Source organism: Mesocricetus auratus, unplaced genomic scaffold (genome assembly GCF_017639785.1).
Source record: "Mesocricetus auratus isolate SY011 unplaced genomic scaffold, BCM_Maur_2.0 Super-Scaffold_100047, whole genome shotgun sequence".
Taxonomy (NCBI): domain Eukaryota; kingdom Metazoa; phylum Chordata; class Mammalia; order Rodentia; family Cricetidae; genus Mesocricetus; species Mesocricetus auratus.
Window position 1 is genome coordinate 7080728 of NW_024429224.1, and position 13875 is coordinate 7094602.

The 13875-nt window shown below is 46.7% G+C and overlaps 1 protein-coding gene across 9 annotated transcripts in view; it reads left to right on the forward strand.

Annotated features, from left to right (window-relative positions):
- Positions 1-13875, forward strand: part of Garnl3 (GTPase activating Rap/RanGAP domain like 3) — a 145653-nt gene that overhangs the window by 74246 nt on the left and 57532 nt on the right. For all 9 annotated transcript variants that reach the window (XM_040735611.1, XM_040735612.1, XM_040735610.1 and 6 more), the window contains 3 exons: positions 4797-4896; positions 6908-7026; positions 13043-13107. In XM_040735611.1, coding sequence (XP_040591545.1) covers positions 4797-4896; positions 6908-7026; positions 13043-13107 — 284 coding nt within the window. The remainder of the gene's footprint in view (positions 1-4796; positions 4897-6907; positions 7027-13042; positions 13108-13875) is intronic.

Below are 13875 nucleotides of genomic sequence, written 5' to 3' on the forward strand. Positions count from 1 at the left end.
TTTTAATTACATTTATGGAGGGGAAGGTCATGCCACCACACATGACAAGACAACCAATATCTCCTTCCTCCATGTGGATCCTGGGGCTCAAACTTGGATCATCAGTCTTGGCAGCAGATGCCTTATTTTCTTTTTGATGTCAAATCATGTGTTTCTCTTTCATTCCCACCTGAAACTACTGATGTTTACGTCTGCCTCTGAAATCCTCCAATAAAACGGGTCATGCTTAAAAATAGGACTTGCTGAGAACTAAGGCTGCAGTTATGCACCACCACACCTTCTAAAAACATCTGAAAGGAAGAGGCCTGAGATGCCCGGAGCTTGCCCAGAGGCCATGGAGTAGTGAGAGCACTGATTTACAGAGCCAGTGGGAGCATAGGCTGATGCATCTTCTCTGGGACTCTGCTGGCTATCCCTACTAACACCAAATGCACAAGGGCCTGTGTATCCACTACAGACAGAGTCCTATTCCCAGTGGCTTCAGTTACGAACAGTAAAAGCATCCAGCCACACGAGTGACTAAGAGTGAATACGTATAGTCCTGTGGACTATACTGATGAAAAACAGAGTCACTGCCCCAACAAAAAGTGAGTATCACAGACATAGTATAGAAGGATGACAAGTCTGACTTAAATGATATACATGACAGGTTTTCATTCCTGTGAAGTCCAGCAGCAGGTGAGACTAACCATGGTGAGAAAAGATGGGGACTCGGCTGTGATGGGAGTCATGGCTGGGGAAATGAAGGTGGGGCTGTCTGGAAATATTGTATCTTATCTATACCATTGTTACAAGGTTGCACACATGTAGAAAATCATGGCTTCACCCTCCTCTTTGCTCTCTGCCAGTGCTACAGGTCATCAGAATGCAGAGCTCTTTTCTGGGGGGTACTGGGCAGAGGTTTTACTTGGTTCTCCATTTATGTTGTCAGTTCCCATGTGTACTTTTGTCCCTCCTCACTGTGTGCATTTAACAAGGGACAGAAGGTGTCTGGTTCTGCAAGACTCTCCCTCCATTTCAATTAAGCATTTAGTAAAGATGCAAGTGAAGTCACTTCTGAGTCCTTAAAAAGACCTCACCATTAACACTTGGCTCTCCATAGAGGTACACAGCATGTTTTGCCCACAGTCCTGTCTTTCACTCTCAACTGCTGGCTGCCTCTCCCTGGCTTCTACTGTTCCACAATTGCCATGCTCAGCCCCGGGGTAAGGGACATGTGTGGACCAAGGCAGGAGCTTCAAGGTTCTGACAGTCAAGCCTATAGACCCCTCTCAGAATTTTTGTTTTAAATGCATAAAACACAGACTACGATAAATGGAAAGCATTTTAAACATAATTTATAATGCCTGGATCCATAGTATTTTTAACACATTAGAGAGCCAGTCCAGCAGCAGGCTTCATAAGCTCTGTAATGTTGAACCCCTGCTATAGACCATTGCTTCCCAAAGTTCTTTGTTACCAGAATCACCTGCATGCTTGTTCAAATGAAAGAGGCCCTGGCTTTGGTTCTCAGTCCTTCAGGGAGAGCGGGAAAGATGGAGGGGAGAAAGAAAGAGGAGGAGAGGGAGAAAAGAGAAGGGGGGAGGAAAAACTGGAAAAGAAAGATTGCAGGCTCCACCTAGAGAGTTCCGGGGAAGCAGCTTGGGAGCAGAACCAGCAGTGCACACCTCACTGCACTGAGAAGCACTGAGCTAAGGCTTTACCTGAAAGGAACCTCTCTGGTTTCTCCACCTGGGTCGTGGAAGCTCCAGAAGCCTGACTGTGCCGAGGTCACAAAGTTCTCAAAGCTGGCTTGAAACTTTCTAGGGTCTAGGGCCCTGAAACCATGACACCAACCTCTGTGGAGTCTGAGTGACCCAGGCCAGTGTCCTGGCCTCAGTGCCCCTTGTTGGGTGTGTTAAGACCTGAGACTGGTCAGTGCCCCAGGGTCATGCCGTAGCTGCTGCACCTGGCTGCATGATCTAACACGTGGCTAAGACACGTGACTGTAGATAATGAAGCAAGCAGAAATTCTCCAAGGAACAGAAGCCAATTTGTTGCTCCTCCTGAGTCACCCCAAGAGGTCAAAACAAAGAGGAAACACCTTTGGTAGTCACAGTTAGCCTTTTTCAACAAGGAACACATAGGCAGCTTAGGTAATTTATCTTGATGAGCTGAGGACAACCTTACCTACATAGTGTTCTGGCTGGGTTTGCAAACCCTGAATCTGTGGAGATGCATCGGACAGCCACAAGATAGAGTGCTTTCCTGAAAAAGCAAGGAAGAGAGGACACTGCTTGCTTCAGAATGTCTCTGTTGCAAAAGACAACCATCTGAAAATGTTCTAAGGGCACCTAAATGAGATGTAGTAACAAAATGATCATGTGCTGACGGTGGGGGAGGGCTTTCATAGACATTGAGTGTGTTAACAGATTCGGAATACACATGGTAATGTATTGTATAGATGTTAAATTTACAAATTGATAAGGCTGAATTGCAAGTCTAATGGTGTGGCTCACTGATTGAAGGATCAGGGTTCAATTCCCAGCAGCAGGACAACAGCCATATTCTAGTTATATAATAAAAGATGCCTTTCCTGAGAAAAAGACATTGAAGTAAGTGTCTGGGGATAAAGAACTTTTACCTGTGCAGTCTTCAGTGACTCTGGGGAAAAGTGGCTGTGCTGAATAAATGGCTCTGTTGGTAGAGTACTTGCTGTAGAAACACAGGACCTGAGCGCAGATCCCCAGCACCCATGTAAAAAGCCAGGCATGGCAATAGGCACCTGTAATCCCAGCAGGGTGTGGAGGACAGAGAGAGATGGAGCCCTGGAACTTGCTGTCTGGAAACCTAGCCAAGGAGTAAGCTTCAGGTTCACGAGAGACCAGGCACAAAAAGTCAAGGAGATAGTAACAGCATCAGAGAAGCAGCCAGCAGATCAGCAGACGCCCTCAGGAACAACCATGACACGTCCATCTTTCTAAAAGTCCAGTGGTCTGTTCAGAGAATATCCCATCATCTAGTAGGGAGCTCCAGAAAGCAAAGAACCACTCAGCATCAGACATATTGCAACGTAGTGTTCTCCTCCATTTAATCTCTTCTGCAAAGATCTGGCAAAGAAAAACACTGAAAGCCCCTTTGTAAATTGAGAATTGAAGAAAAATTCTTCAACATGATAAAGAACTGGTCAGACCATCTAGAAAGTTATGGGAGCATGTCAGAGTCACAACGCATGCTCTGTAGAAGCTGTTTGCCACCATGGCAACTATAATGTCATTGGAGCTTTTTCTCCAGTGATTTCAACACAGTCTCAGCCTGCCCATCAAGACATTCAATGTAAGAATATTAGAGGGGCTGGAGATATGGCTCAGAGATTGAGAGCACTGACTGCTCCTGCAGAGGACCCAGGTTCAGTTCCCAGTACCCACATGTCAGCTCACAACTGCCTATAATTCCAGCTCCGGGGGATCTGATGGCCTCTTCTGAACACTGTGGGCATCTGCAATCTTCCAAACTGCATGACTTGGTACAATTCCGTGTTGCTAAGAAAAAAAATACCCGTGTACATGGATGTGGCTGGGGGAGACTGTCAGAGTATAAAGTAACAGAAGCGATGGAATGGACATCTGTTAAAAGGAGATCTATTAGACTGGCTTACACAGTGTGATCTGAGTACTCCAATGATGGCTGTCGTCACACCAGAAAGGCTGAGAACCCAGTAGCTACCTGATCTCCAAGGATGGATGCCACAGCAACCCCAGTCTGGTGCCGAAAGCCTAGAAGATTGCTGGAGGTTCACTGGTCTTCAGGGCTCTGATGTCAGCAAAGAATACTGGTAGCAGTGGTGGCAGCTACAGGAATACTGACCCAACAGCGAGGTACACAGAAGCCCTTTCCATCGGACTTCGTTTTTTTCAGGCCTCCACCAGAAGTTGCCCCCCCCCCGCGTTTAGGGTAGGTCTTCCCACCTCAAATAACCTAATCAAGAAACTCTCACAGACGTGCCCAGTGGCTCACCTCTTAGTTGCAGACCAGTCAAGTTGCAACCAAGATTCACCATCATATATACAAAAGAGTAACAATGACTGTCTTTGTCCATATTTTGTTTGTCCATATTATCCACACCAACTGGGTAATTGTTAAGATGAATTTAATCCAGCACTCAGGAGGCAGAGGCAGGTGGATCTCTGTGAGTCAAGGCCAGCCTGGTCTACAGAGTGAGTGCCAGGACAGCCTCCAAAGCCACAGAGAAACCCTGTCTCAAAAAAACAAAAACAAAAACAAAAACAGAAATCTACAAAGCAAATGATGCTAAGAAATGTCCTCTGGAGGAAATGTGCTGGTAGTGGGGTGGTAAGAATTGGTGCCCTAGGGGACAGCAGTTTCATTATCGGGATCTCTTAGACCAAAGAAGAGAAAGACTTTAAATGCCTGTTAGAACTTGATTCGCTTCATATTCTGCACCCTGCAGACTTCAGGAGTGTTTCTTTGACATGACTTCACACCGAGTGTCTCTGCTAGTGAGACTGTAGTTACCGCCTTTACGCATGTGTTTTAATGGGCACTCTTTTCCTGGTTCTTTACGCATGTGCTTTTAATGGGCACTCTTTTCCTGGTTCTCTACGCATGTGCTTTTAATGGGCACTCTTTTCCTGGTTCTCTACGCATGTGCTTTTAATGGGCACTCTTTTCCTGGTTCTCTACGCATGTGCTTTTAATGGGCACTCTTTTCCTGGTTCTTTGGCTCTGCTTTATTGCTAGCTTCATGTTCACCTTCTAAACACACCTCTTAACCACACAGCTTTGTTCCATTACAGAGTGCAGCTGCCCTGCCAGGCACTTGGCGAAGAACAGACGTGCACTTAGAAAACCCAGAGTACCACACCCGGTGGTATTTCAAGTATTTCTTAGGACAAGGTAATTATGCCTTCATGATAATGGGGCAAGAAATGATGTTCAAAACTCATAATCTCAGAGCTCTGTATGGGTGGAATGAAATTATATAGGGACAACAGTGTCAGAGCAGTTTACATTAGGGTCAGTGGTGACCATTGTGGGTTAAGAGCTACAACTCAGAGCTGTCTTGATGTGGGTTGCTGTTTGTGAGGAGTGTCATGGGGTTGGGTTTTGTTGTTGTTGTTGGGTTTTTGTTTGTTTGGCTTGGTTTTTGGGGGGAGGAGGTTGGTTTTTTTTTTTCATTACAGGGTTTCTCTGTGTAGACCTGTCTGTCCTGGAATTTGCTCTGTAGACCACCCTGGCTTCAAACTCAGAGATCTGTCTGTCTCTGCATATGCCACTGCCACCTGGCTTGTTGTTTTAACCCCTGGTAAATGGGGAATTAGCTCATCTCATCTTTGAAAGATAAGAATTTTCAGGATGGAAAAGAGGCTTTAACTTAACAAAGTCAGTACACATCTGCATGAGTTTTAAGCATCTAGTTCTCAACCATGAAGGAAAGCAACAATTTCCCGAGCAAATCTTGGCCATAAGACTACAGGCTCTACTGTGTTAACTCACCAGTGACGTGGATTTAAGCTCCACCTACTGTCTGGTGGGGAGTGTACATAGCAGTAGTGTACAGTGCAAACTGAGGCTCACTCCCTGCCCTCATGGAACCTATAGAATGGGTCTGCAACGTGATTCTGCTCTCATCAGCCTAAGGACTCGGACTTGGCTTCTGTGTCTGTAAAGTGGAGCTATGTCTAGTCCTTCCCTAGAGGTCTGAGCAAAGCTGCCAAAGAGATGTGCAAGAAAACACTAAGGTCAGTGCCTAACACACACCGAGAGCTCAATTGCTCAGGTTTTAGGCTGTACGTTCAGAGAGAGCACACGGAAAGGCAGAAAGCAGGTGTGCTGCTGATGAAATAGGGCCAGCAATGGAGGAAAAATAACTGGTGTGGAACTTGAAATGGCAGAGAAACTCCATGAGACATCCACTGTAGAACATGATTCTCAAGCCAGGAATGAGAGTAGTGTCTTTAAAAACCTGTTACAGGGCTCAGAGGGTAAGAGTGATTGCTCCACAGCATGATGATCTAAGTTCAAATCCCCAGCCCATGTAAAATACCTGGGCATAGCTGTGCATTCCTGCAACACAGCACTGGAGAGACAAAGACAGGTGGATTGTGGGAGCTCAGTGGCCAGGTAGCCTGGCCAAAATGGAGGATATCCAGTTGAGCAAGAGATCCTGTCTGAGGGCAGTAAAGCTCAGTGCACAGACACACACACACACACACACACACACACACACACACACGTGCTAAACACAAACAAGAAAAGCTGTTATAGTATTATTCTAAAAAGTGAAAGTTCAGGTCTGTCCCGGCAGGTTTGCTCAGGTAGGTGGGGAATATAGAAGCATTTACAAAGAAATGTGTCAGTCATCTTGCCCATGGCTGTGCACAGAGTGCCCACAGCATTGACTTTACAGCAGAAGGGTCACTGCGAGTTTGAATGCCAGCAGCATCCAAAGAGGTAATGCAAAGCCTACTCAAACTGGTTTAAACAGGAAGGAAACGGACAATAAAGTTTGAGGCCAACATAGTCTGCATAGCAAGGGAAGCCAGGGAAGCCCTGTGGCTGGTGCGTCAACAGTTTAGTGTATTAGAGGCCCTTTTGCCCTTTCTGCTTCCCTGCATTTAGTGTGATGGCTTTGCCCTCCTGTGACCACACAGGGCTGCAGGAGCTCCAGACATCACTTGACACTACAACATCCAGAGGAAGGGGGCATCTTTAGAGTGGGAAGCCTTTCTAGAAGGCTCTTGGCAGATTTCTCATCTTGCCTTGGCCAACACTGAATAACATGTTGCTGGCAAAGGGAAGGGGGTGCCCAGCTAGTGGTCAGTGCCTACCCACACCAGCCTTAGGATGACTGCTCATGTGCGCGCTGGCCACTGCTGACCGAAGGAACCAATCGTCTCTTCTCCAGTCCATCAGAATTACATTGGAAATGATGCAGAGAAGAGCCCCTTCTTCTTGTCCGTGACACTTTCTGACCAGAACAATCAGCGAGTCCCTCAGTACCGTGCAATTCTGTGGCGGAAAACAGTGAGTACCTGGCTTGCACTCTGGTGTCACCTGTTCAGCACACATGCCCACCTCAGAGTCCAGTGAGCCCATTGTCAGGTTGTTCCTCTCATTGTAGATAATTCAGAATGTCATTATTCAAGCTGGGGCCACCAAGCTTGACATTAACAGCAGCTTCTACCCCATCTCTAAGCCACAGTCAGGTACAGCTACTTCCTAAATTTTGTTCTCTGGGAAATGGCAGTAGGTTTTATCTATTACTTTTTGGGATTTTTAATGGTAGTGGTATGTTCATTTTTGTCTGGGGACTGGATGGGGAGAATAAGGAGGGTTTTGTTTGTTTTGTTTTTAGAGACAGTCTCATATAGCCCAGGTTATCTTCAAACTCTCTTTATAGTTGAGGATGACCTTGAATTTCTGGCGCTCCTGTCTCTGACTCCTGAGTGTTGGGATTATGCACTGCCATGCCCGTTCATGCTGTTGTAGGGACCAAACCCAGGCGTCATGCATGGGAGGCAAGCACTCTGCCACCTGAGCCACATCCCAGCCCTAGTGCTGTTGGTTTTGTTTGTTTGTTGAGATAGGATCTCACTTTGTATTCATGAACTTCCTGTGTAGACCAAGTTGACCTCAAACTTCACAATCCTCCTGCCTCAGCCACCTGAGTACCAAGCTTATAGGAGTACACCACCACACCCAGCTAACCCTAGCTATTTTTTTAATTACATTTCTTGTAATTTTATGTGTGAGTATTTTGTCTTTTACATCTGTGTACCGTGTGGGTGCCTAATGCTAGGGAGGTCAGAAGAGGGCACTGGGTTCCCTGGAGCTGCAGTTACTGATGGTTATAAGCCATCATGTGGGTGCTGGGAACCACACCTGAGTCCTCAGGAAGAACAGTTACCGCTCTGAACCACTGAGTCATCTCTTCAGGCCCTGATCCAGGCTATTTTTAATAGAGCTGTGAACTAGCCCACCTTTTAGTTATATTGGAAGAACAGATGGTTATTATCTGGCTATATCCCTTATGTATCCCCATCTCTCTGACTTGCTCAGCCAGCACCAACATCCAGCTATACTGCTGGAATTTATTTTAGGTTTCATATTTTCCTTACATGTTTCCATTATATCTGCTTGCTACTCTGACTCATAAATTTGTTTTCTAGTAATTCTTGTATTTGATTTTTTCATAACTTTTCTTCATTGTTTTATTTTAATTATTTTCTAGGAGCAATTTTACACAGACAATATGATCAGCATATACACATACACATATTCACTCACACCCCTACACACTGCACATGTACATATATAGCAATAGAGTGACAACTTTAAACGACCTAAAAAGAAAGAAGGGCAGAGGATAAGGCATTGTTGCCCAGCTGTGTTCAACTCCCATTGTAACATGGAAAATAAAAACCCAGCAACAGATATTGGGTTCAATCTGGAAGATCAGAGCAGCAAAGAAGCTAAGCCAGTACCCTTTACCTCTACCCTTAACATGGCTGGGGATCAGAATGCCCCAGAATATCTGCTGCTATCTTATACACAAGTGCTGGGATTAAAGGCGTGTGATCCCAAGTGCTGAGATCACCTCTGTGAGCTGTTTCTCTTTCAGACTGAATTAGCTTCGTGCAGCTCAGTGTGGCCTTGCACTAAGACAGGAGATCCACCTGCCTGTCTTCTGAGTCCTGGGGTTAAGCTGTGTACTACCACTGCCTAGCTTCTATAGCTAACTAGTGTGGCTGACTTTGCATTCTGATACTTCAGGCAATCTTTATTAAATCGTAAATAATATATCACCACATCCCAGCATTGCATAAACCAGGTGTGGCGGCGCATGCCTGTAATCCCAGCACTTGGGAATCAGAGGCAGGAGGATCTGGAGTTAAAGGCCATCCTCACTTACATAGTTTGAGGTCATTTTGGAATATGAGACTCCATGTCACAAAGAAAAACTTTCTAGGAATCATTACTATTCAAATCTTTGTGTGTTACTCATGAATCTATTTCCAGCAGAGGGACTTTAGTGGAATCAAAGTTTACAGGGACAGGTGCTTCCCAAGACTCAAAAGAACTGGAAGGACCATTGCCACCACCATAACTGGGGCCATCAGTCTACTCCAGCACAGCTATGTGACAAGCAGAGCCATGAATAGGCCTGGTAGACCCTGGTGTGTGTGCCCAGTTTCTCCTGTGCCTGTATTGTAGTGTCTGTCCATTGTTCCCCTAGTGACAAATGGCCGTGCCTTCATCCAGAGCCCCTTATCTTCTGCACGAGGCAGGTGATTTTCTGGTTTCTATTGCATGTATTTATTTTTATTTTATATGTGCTCATTACAACATTCCAGATCATTCTGCTTTTCAGTGTCCTCTTTCAGAGGACTGTCTTTTTGGGCAAATAATTGGACTTTCTCTTTCTGCACTTCTAGCAATTGATATTTAGGTCTATGAGGAGAGGGTTGAGGTCTCATGGCAGCAGAACACACTTGAGTCAGAGGTTTGCATAGAATTAATTACATTCAGTGGGATTCATGCCCCAACCCCAAGTTACTTTGGTATCTTTTATTTTTTATTTTTAGTTTTATTTTTTTGGTTTTTACGAGACAGGGTTTCTCTGTATTGTTTCGGAGGCTGTCGGTCCAGCCCGGCCTCAAACTCACAGAGATCCACCTGCCTCTGCCTCCCGAGTGCTGGGATTAAAGGCGTGCGCCACCACCGCCCGGCTACTTTGGTATCTTCTGTGGTGTAATATCACATGACCTCTGGGGTAGAAACTGGTCCTGCCTGGTGCTTTAGGCCATGGGAAAGCTTGTGTTTCTGACGTCTGTGGGTCTTGCTGTTTGTGCCTTGCGTGTATTTCAGGTCTCTGCAGCCTCTGGACTTGAGCTCTGCAGCTTACCCCTGCAAGCCATGGCCTTAGGCCCATATCCGTTACCTTGCCCGTCCTCCACACTGGCATCCACCATGTCTCCACAGGCACCACATGGGCTTTAGGTTCCTGCGAGAGGCCCTGCCTAGGAAGCAGCCTCTGGCCCTAGAGCCATGTGTGCCCGCAGGGCTCACTCAGGTGTCTCTGCAGTGTTTCCCGTGTCCTGAAGTGAACAGAGCTAATGAAGGTGCTGGGACCCTGAAGAGGTCAGGGAGATCTTCCTCCTGGAGATGCAAAGGATAAATGCTGTAGGCACTGGCAGAATAGAAGGGGAAGCTGGGAAATATTCCAGGCAGAAAGAACAAGAATTAACAGACAAATAAAGTAGTATTTTGCCCGGGCCAGCAGGGCACAACAGGTTCGAGTCCACAGGAACCTGGAATGAATGAGACAAGAGACACGAGAGAGATGGACAGCAAGACAGGCCTTCCGATCAAGCTGCCGTTTGATGAGAATTCTGTACAGGCTTAAATAGGGGAAGGTGGCATTGGCCATGGGGCAGAGGTTGTTAGACCAGAGACGCTGAAAAGGGGGGGGGGTTGTTAGGTGCAGGGAGCATTTGATATGCGAGAGAGCAGGAGATATCTCTATGGCCATTTGTGGGAAGGCGCCTGAGTTTTGGGAAATGCCAGTGACCTGGTCCCCAACAGTATTTTGTGGAACTACTCTTGGCCACCATTAGAGAAGTGGAGCTGTGAAACTTAAGTCCCCAGACCACTGTGAAAGCAGCCAGGGCTGGCCATCAGGAATATTAGTCCCACTGAGAGTATCAATGCCTTCATCTAAAGTCTCTCCTGAAGGTGCTAAACTTATTGGCCAACAGCAGTGTAAGTGACTGCTCCTAGCTACAAATGGAAGTATTGAAGGGTGAGAAAAATAAAACCAGAATTCGGCAGAAGCCAGTTACTAAATTCCCACAACTGCAAGCTGGCACTGGAGGTTGTGGGGAGTTCAGATATCAGGCCCTGCCCAGTCCTCTATGCACACAAACCCATATAGTTAAATAGCAGTTAGAAAACCAACAGAACATATAACCCTACTGCAAGTAGTCCTTTCCGTGGATCTATGCTTGGCTTTTGAGGTGCTGGGGATGGAACCAGCGTAAAGCACTTGCTAGGCAAACAAGCACCCTGTCATCAGGTCACATCTCCAGCACTGAATGTCATCTGGACACATGGGGAAGATTTGTATATAGAAACGATTCATACTCACTGTAGAAATTCCATCCAGATAATACAGCTGGTGCAAAGAGAGAGATCAAAGTCTGTAATTGTAGCACCCTTCCGGGAATCTCTACAAGTGTATGTTGGTAAGTGCATGCACACACACACACACGCACGCACGCACGCACGCACGCACCCACCCATTAGTATACAAAACTGGTAATGTCCAGCTTGTACTTATGAATCTGCACAGTGCTCTCCTCTGGTTGCCTGATACGTGCAGACACAGGCCTCCACTTGGGGCATTTGATATTTCTACCAGAAAATACAAAGTGGTCTTATTTGAGTATTGATTCTAGAAAGCTGAAAACGAGAGATGGGAAGGGAGAGCTTTGCCAGGTTGTAGTGAAGAAAACCACAAGTCCTGGGCTCCTGTCCACATAGTTGCCTATGAAGGTGTCATTGTCACCCTCTACAAGGTGTATTGGGCTTGTCTTTCGAGCTGCCTTTGCTGTGTTTGATGAGTAGAGGCTGTGAAAGGAGGAAGCTGGGCAGAGCACAGATCTGAGGCCACCATGAGCAGCTTGGCTCCTACACAGGTGCGCAGTAGACTGGGGTCAGTATGCAGCAAAACCACAGGAAGAACTTGGTCCCAGTGGTGGGACCTGGGAAGTGTGACAAGTGGACTACTATTACATTCCTGCATTTGACAGTATTTCCAATCTCTGCCCAAAAGGCAACTTAATCCAGTAGAGGACCCAGGAAGAAGGTCTGGTGTGGCAATAATCTCTCATGACCAGTGGTGGTGATGAGAGTCAGGTCACTTGTACATTGGTCAAATGTTTTCTTTATTAATGGAGATCACAGGCTTGAAAAGGCAGATGAACTCTGCCTTGGGTCATTGAACAGCTTGGACAGCGAAATTGCCTCCCCAAATACAAACAAAAAGCATTTATTGCTTTGTTCATTTCCTGCAAAAACATCTGAACCCTTGTCTAATTGTTTGTGATGTCAGTTTTGTGATTTCTCCCCAAAGTTACAAAGAAGCCCTTATATGGGCACTATTTGATGACTTCACCTGCTATCTGTACACAGTAAGTTCTGTGTAGTGGAGCAGGAGACAAGGACTGAGCTCCTATAGTCTGGGTGGGCTGGACACAGGACTATCCAGCCCTTCCTGTGAGTCAGTCACAGTGGGCACTCATCTTAAAGCAAGTAAATGACTTAAAGAAGTCAGCACAGGTAAGCACATGGTATTAACACCTTGCTGGAAGATTGGGGTGGTTTCTAGTTCAAAGGTCTTTGACCTGGTGACATGGTACTTGAGTCTAATTGAACAGAGACTTTTTTTCTTACAATCTTTGAACCATGTCTGACTTTTAGCTCAGAGACCAAACCAATGCCTTTGAACTGGTTTGGATGGTGTGTTTCTCGGGTTCCCAGGAAGCTGAAATGATGACAGACTTGTAAAGAGGAAAGGTTTACATTGGCTCACAGCTGTGGAGGTCGGGTGCCCATTGCTTCAGGGCCTGTGGTAAGGCAGCACTTCACAGCCCCATCTGTGGAGCTGGAGGAAGCTGGTCCCCTCATGGTGGCTGGGAACCATGAGACCAGTGTCCTACATCACCCCAGTGACCTGAGACTTCCCACTAGGTCCAGCTCCTAAAGCTTCCATACCTCCAGCAGTGCCACAGACTGGTGGCACTGTTGGGGGTACTGTATCCAAGGTGTAGTAGATGGTGCCACTGTCCACCATGGTACCAGAATACAGAGGCTGATGTGTTGAGTTCTGCTCAGAACCAGGAGTATGTGAGAGGGAGGATGCTGTCAGTCAGGGCAGACTGAGAAAGAGCAGGCATGGTTTCACCACTGAGACCAGATGAGGCTCTTCACAGGGGAAGGGCCCCCAACTCATCGCTGCTTGGTGCTTTGCTTCTTCCAGGGTACGCAAAAAATATGCCTTCCCTACAGCCCCACAAAGACGCTGTCTGTGAAATCCATCTTAAGGTGAGTACTCAGGACAGGCCCGCACTGGTCTGCACCCCGGGTGCATTGCATGTTCCTGGGACCCTTGTGTACTCGCTTTCCTCGGTTGGCACTTAGTCTGGCTGGGCATCGCCTCCCAGAGTCCCCAAGGCAGCCCCAGAGGGCAGAGCTGTCCTTGCCTCATTTTACAAATGATGAAATGGAGACTCAGAGTAGGACAACCAGGGTTTCGGAGCCAGCATCCCGCACTATCCAGTCCTGGCTCCTGAGCATCCCTCCCTCCCTGCTGCATTCTTTGCCTGATGCTTTTTTTTTTTTCTCATGTTCGCTTGGGTACTTTGGGTTTAGAAAGAAAATCAAGAAATCTTTTTCATTTCATTCTTATACTTTGAAATAGAAACCCAGATGTCAGCAAAGGCTCCCTGGGGGATGTGCTTTATTCTTCACGGAACAACAAGCCAGAGAGGATTGGAACATCTGGCTCCTGCCCTTGGTTCCTGCCTCCCTCTCATCTCCCTCCCAGGCCTGGGGGAGCTGCCACTCTGTCCCCAGCTAAGAATTACATCCTAATAACATTGGCTTCTTTGTCAGACACCATGCTGAATGCTTTCCCAGCGTTTTCTCGGTGACTCTAGGCTGCATGAAGTCCACTTGCAGTTGCCTCCATCCCTAAAAGGACTCAGGGCCTCAAATGGCAGGAGAGATTCTGCAGGGCTAGCAAACTGCAAGGTTTACACTAAGTATCTATGCTCCAGGGCTAGGGGGTGAAGAGTGTCATTCATAATATGA